The sequence below is a fragment of the Hemicordylus capensis genome, chromosome 1, assembly GCF_027244095.1.
Source record: "Hemicordylus capensis ecotype Gifberg chromosome 1, rHemCap1.1.pri, whole genome shotgun sequence".
In the NCBI taxonomy this organism is placed as follows: Eukaryota; Metazoa; Chordata; class Lepidosauria; order Squamata; family Cordylidae; genus Hemicordylus; species Hemicordylus capensis.
The window spans coordinates 409,362,980-409,369,334 of record NC_069657.1 but is presented as its reverse complement, the minus strand read 5'-3'; the positions used below and the strand labels follow the sequence as shown (position 1 = coordinate 409,369,334).

General features: G+C 40.3%; 1 protein-coding gene across 1 annotated transcript; it reads left to right on the top strand.

Moving 5' to 3' along the window:
• The first annotated feature begins 235 nt into the window (after positions 1–235).
• SRP9 (signal recognition particle 9) lies at positions 236–5,925 on the top strand. The gene is made up of 3 exons (XM_053307772.1): positions 236–475; positions 3,756–3,824; positions 4,542–5,925. Exons 1-3 carry the CDS (start codon positions 404–406, stop codon positions 4,659–4,661), a joined length of 261 nt encoding a protein of 86 aa, XP_053163747.1. The 5' UTR covers positions 236–403; the 3' UTR covers positions 4,662–5,925.
• Positions 5,926–6,355: the final 430 nt, after the last annotated feature.

The window sequence follows — 6,355 nt, the reverse complement described above, 5'->3', positions numbered from 1 at the left end:
CACATCGCCTTCTGATTGGACAGAGTAATGACCAATGATGATTGCCCTTGCCTCTCTATCACAAGCGCAGGGCCTTTGTAACTTTGGAGACAGGGGTTGCGGCTGCGCTTGAGGTTTTCCTCTACCCGACCATCGAAGGGTGCTGTGAGCTCAACTTTCCGTGCAGCTAGTCTCCGGAAACCGATCATGTGCTCGCCGTCTCTATAGTAAGCAGTTCCCCATTGGAGCAGGAAGAGGAGGAGGAGAAAGTGACTTCCAAACAAAGCGCCTCGCTATTGGTGCGCTTTCCCAGTGAACCCAATGGCAAGGCTCCTTGTTTAAATTCACCCCGCCTTAATCCACCATCTTGCTGCTTGTTTGGCAGACAGATGAGCTGTACATTTCTCGTCAGAGCGAAGCAGCCATGCCGCATTATCAGACCTGGGAGGAGTTCACCCGCGCTGCCGAGAAGCTCTATTTGTCCGATCCTATAAAGGTACTCGGGAGTGGGGAGGGCTATGAGAGCTGCTTGCGGCACGAGAAACTGCCAAGGAGAGACTTGCTTAAAGAGCTGGGGAAGCTGGTATCGAGGGGTGGAGGGGGGGACAGCGGGGGGTGGCTTCTCCCTCAAGTCTGCATCTGTGACACGTAGAGCCTTTTGTCTGGTTCATCAGTTCAAAGCAAAGCATGGGGTGATGTTCATGGCTTCATCCTGAAGCTGCTCCATGAATGTCTGACTCCTAACAGTTAAGTGTATCTTTGTATGTAGTTCCACTCTGTATGTTGAAGTGGTACTGTGCTTACTAGTCATCAACAATGAGCTGGAGGTGAGAAGTCAGCTGTGGCTTTTGTGGAAACTATTCCTTTGATTATATTAATGTGTGCTGGAAAGAAGGAATTCTTTGTGCTCCTCAGTATTATTTCAAAGTAAGTTCCCTTTGTGTCTAGATCAGTATGTTGATAACATTTTTTAATCAAATGTGTTTAAACTGACTTGTTTGAGAATGCTTAGACATAATGATGCATAACATATCTTTATATAACAGCTTCATTCGTTTTATAGGGGAAAGTAGCTTATAGCTCTAAATCTGAACCGAAGCTTCAATTACTGCAACTTTTGGGGTAATAACCCCTGAGAAGCAATAGAAGCAACCATATGGAAATCAGAGTAGCTTCCACAATTGTAATTTGGTATAACTTAAAGTATAAAATTATGTGTCACTCCTCTGTAAAAGGTAAAGTGTGGCCTTGAGTCAGTGTTGATTCCTGGTCACCACAAAGCCTTCTTGTCTTTGGTAGACTACAGGAGGGGTTTACCATTGCCTCTTCCTGTGCAGTATGAGATTATGCCTTTCAGCATCTTCCTATATCACTGCTGCCCAATATAGGTGTTTCCCATAGTCTGGGAAACATACAGTGGGGATTCTACATCTTTTAAAAAGATGTTTACCTTATGGGTGGCTATACCATGATTTTGGCAGTGAACTATCTGATGTATGTATTAAGACTGGGATATTCAAGCCTTGTTTCATATTTTATGTGAAGGACAGATGCTCTTCTAGTAATACCCAAACTTTATTTTGCTGAACACACATTAGTTCTCTAGAGCAGAACTTTCCTGCAGTAGTAGATAAAATGTTAAGGGTTTAAAAATCTCATTGAGCTATAGATTTGGTAGGTAGTGCAGCATTGGAAAAGTACCCTGCCTTAGTACACAGCTGGATATCTCACATGTGTCTGTGTGATACAATTGTCAGAATGATTTGCTTAAAAAAAATTTGCAACATATACCACTGAACCATGTGTTAACTGTATACTATTAAAGAGACAAATTCATCACCCTACTTGTAATATACAACATATACAAATCCAGGCATTTGTGTTTCAGGGCGCTCTCCCAGGGCTCAAAAGAACATTCATTTTGAACTAGATGGCAAACAGAGATTTAGTTGGTTAATCTGAAACATCATTGAAGTCCAGTTTTCCTTGCCAGTTTTCATGCTGATGTCTCACCTTTACTTATTCTTTCCTCCATGACTGTTTCCTCTTGACCTAGAAACTTCCTGCTTCTTCTGATCTGCCATTTCCTGAGCAGAAATGCTTCTAGACCCTTCTCTGTAGTATCAGAATCCTGTCCAATGGCAGTTGGAGAAGCTTAGTGTAGGAGCAGGTCATTCATTGATTAGCAGAGATATTTCTGCTTGTCCTGCCTCCTGTCACATTAGGCAGTTTGAGTAATAGCTGGCAAAGGTTATATACTGAACCGCACATTCCCTTTAGTATATTATAATATAGCTTCTGGACTACAAAACCCCTGCAAGTCTGGATATTGGACCTAAAATATAGTATACATAAAATATTTCACCCCTGCAAGTCTGGATATTGGACCTAAAATATAGTATACATAAAGATATTGCCAAGTGAGTTTGTTTGACACATTTGTATACCACCCAGAATGCAAGTCTCTGGGCCGTTTACAACAAAACAGTAAAAACAGTTGACCTCAAACTATTACTTTGAAAATAAATGTTGTCTTTCCTGTTGCACATAATATGACTCTTATTGATAGATGGTTATTGCTGCTATACCTTAGAACCCCACTAAATTCTTCAGTTAAGCGTTTTCTAGAGATGTGCTGTCTTCTACTACTTGATTTCACGATTAAACGCCTAGTCCAGGGGTTCCCAACAGTGAAGACTGGTACCCCTAGGGGTGCTTGAAGGGCTGCCAGGGGGTACTTGTAGCCCTCCTGCCTTTCCATGCTGTAGCCATGCTGTTCTCCATCTGAGGATCACTGACTTGAAGTTGATGTGTCTGCTGCAGAAAGAAAAGAAGGAAAGTGAAGACAGTCCTCCCCCACTCCTGATTTGCTGGCTATGTGTTGAAACTCGTCTTTGCCTAACTAACAGGCTTTGTCCTATAATTTCAGTGGGAATACTCCTAAGCAAGTCACCTTAAGTGGCGCAGTGGGGAAATGCTTGACTAACAAGCAAAAGGTTGCCAGTTTGAATCCCTGCTGGTACTATATTGGGCAGCAGCAATATAGGAAGATGCTGAAAGACATCATCTCATACTGCATGAGAGGAGGCAATTCCCTCCTGTATTCTACCAAAAGAAAACCACAGGGCTCTGTGGGCGCCAGGAGTCAAAATCGACTCGAAGGCACACTTTACCTTTACTCTTAAGTAATTTAGTCTGGATGTAATCAAGTGGTTAGAGTAGCCTGTCTCATAACTGTAACATTTAAATTTGTCTGTTCTCGTATATATGATCTCTCTTACCAGTCAGTCTATATGAGGTACCTGAGCTGAAGACTTGTGACAGAAAGATACACTTGTGTTTGGTTTTTTTAAAAAGGTTGGGAAGCTCTGCCCTAGTTTATCATGCAGCACAGAACACATCCAAGTTTTGAGTCTGGATTTTTTGCATTGGTGGAAGTTGGGAATGAGAGAACTTTCTGAGCAAAATAAAAGAACTCTTAAAATTGTTTTGTTTTTGGATTAAGGCAGTCTTGCAAGTAACTGCTTGCTTGGATACCTGTGACAAGTAAGAATTGCTATGAGGTAGGAAAGCATCACTTTAATGTGCATAGGTCTCTGAATGTAAATGACTAATATAGGGGGGTGTGTGTATGTGGGTTAATAAAGACTAGTAACTGTTGTAGACCTATTTCCAAAGATGGGTTAAGGAATTCAGCATTATCTGTCTTTGAAGGTGCTGTGTGGAAATAACCATATGTCATTTATTCACCCTTAATAATGTTTGTGTCTTCTCAGGTGCGTGTGGTACTCAAATACCGACACTGTGATGGAAGTCTGTGCATCAAAGTAACAGATGATGTAGTTGTAAGTAAAATATTTCTTTGAATTGAACAGTATTGCTTGGCCCTTGGGATAGTTGTGTGATTAGCCTGCTGACATATTGCTTTTTAAAAACTAAGTAGTAGCTTTGGAGGAACCGTGCATGTGCTGCTTAGCCTTTTCCTTCCTGTGGTTTGCTCAAAACATCTTCCCACTCCTCATCTCCAGCTTCTTTCCTTGTGGCAGATACAATTCCTGTGCATTGTAGGTCTGTAGCTCTGCATCTCCCTTGACATGCTGAGGTGTCCTGATCACAGCTGAGTAGGTAATTGCAGCTCCTCATTGTCTGAGAATATATAGGTAGGGTGCTACTGTATGAGCTCAAAGGTCCATTTAGTTCAGCATTGTTTCCGAGATGGCCAACTAGATGCTTCTGGAAACTCAAATAGGGTGTGATGGTATTGTTGTTTGTCCCAGGCATCTTATATGCAGAAGTATATTGCCAATCATAGTTAAGCTACCATTGCTAATAGAAGCAATGTTAGACCTCAAAAAATGTGTTAGACCTCAAAAAGCTGTTAGACCTCAAAAATGTGTCCAATTTCTAATTGGCCCTTATAGTGCAATATGGAAAACAGTATGTAATAAACCAAACAGAAATGAGAAGAAAACTCATGTGCTTAGTAAAATGCAAGCCAATATTAAGCTTGGGTGCAGGTAGATTGAAAGAAACACTGATAAATGTCTCCCTCTCTCTTTCAGTGTCTACTTTATAGGACAGACCAGGCTCAAGATGTAAAGAAGATTGAGAAATTCCACAGTCAATTAATGCGACTCATGGTAACCAAAGACTCCCGCAATGTTGCCATGGAAACAGACTGAATAGCTGGAAATAAAATGAATACTTCAGTCATATTTCACAGCAAGAGAATATCGGTTGCATTTTGGCAAATTTTGGACAGAAGAAGCATGTGGCATCAAGTAGATTGTTAAAGTCTAAAGTGGGCTTTCTAAGGATTTTCAGGATCCACTCCAGAGTGGCTCAGAGACTATATGCTTTCATTTGAAAGCCTGTTTTGTTTTGTTTTAAATTTGAGCAAAAGAATGTCCTCCACAGGAAATACTGAAGGTTAAAGTACATTAGGCCAGATGTGTACACTTTAAAAATATATATTCTGTACTGTCTTTTTAAAAAAACCCAGTGAGGGAACAAGTGTGTTTCTTTGAGAGGATGCTCTGCTATGGAGGGAGTTCTGCTGAATTTTATGTCCCTGTATTTGCTAAAGTGAGGAGAATTATTGGTTACTAATATAAAACGATTAATAAACCTTTATTGAGTTAGCAATAGCATCTTCCACAATGGATTTAAATGGCCAAAATGTACAACTTGCAATACAGCTAAGTCTGTGGATGATGGTTTCATGCACCTGGACTGCTGGATTCTAAACTAGTTTTGATCACAGGGTCATCAATCATCTCTTGGATGTTCAGTTGACATGTAAAATAACAAAAGTTTACTCTTTATCAGTGATGGGCAAGTGTTTATTGAATCCTATTTCCCTAGGGGAGCTTTACTGGCAGAGAGGTCCATTAATCAAGTTAGACTTTGAACCTTGGGGAGAGCGGAGGCATATAAATAAGGCTGCATGCAGAACTTTTTTTGTTTGTTCCTAATGTTCTCATGCAACAAAGATTTCTGTGCAAGTTCTAAAATAGTGGTCTCCTAAGTTGATGTTGAACAAGTTTATACCATAGATTATATTCTGCCCTCTATTTTAAGCTTTACATATTTCTTATGAAGGTATATTGCATAACACTAAACCTGATGCTATACTGTGAGTGATGTTCCATATTGTTAAATACAGCAGTTCAAATATGGAGAGCTCCACAACTTAATGGATTCCCATGTATAAGGGAGGCGCATATTTGGTGTTGAAGATAATCCTCTCTTTTGATTTGACTGTCTTCTGAACACCAGTTAGTCATACTGTTCACCAAAGAACAGTTTTTGCACGTTAACTTCATAAGGTAGAGAAAGCACATCAGGATACTGATGCATACTGTGATACTTATTTCAGCATGGTGAACTGCCTCATGACACTTTCAATCCTGATATGAGATGAACAAAATAAAATACTTGTCAGTACAGTTGTCTCTTCAGAATCTGTTATAGCTATAGAAACTTGTATGGGTACTTCACTGACTTCAAGCTGTTTTCACTGTTCATAGCTGGTATGCCACAAAGAGGTTCAGTCTTGAGTCTAATGGTTGATTAGTTAATTACTGTGGCTACTTTAAAGGGCAGAGGTTTTTCATACCTTTCAGAGTTTGTTAGACATGGCGGGGAAATGGGGAACCTATTTTCTGCATGTAGTGTACCTTCTTGGAAGTGGCTTGTCTAAGGCCCTTCTGTGAAAAAATTAAATTCAATCACTGCTTGTGATGACATGCCAACTTTTATACTTGGGAGAAGCTCAAACAACTTTAAAAAAAATCTTGTTCATAACTCTCATCCTATATAATAAAACCCTAAGGTACCTGCGTCCATGTCTCTTGCGGGTGTTCTGCGCATGCGT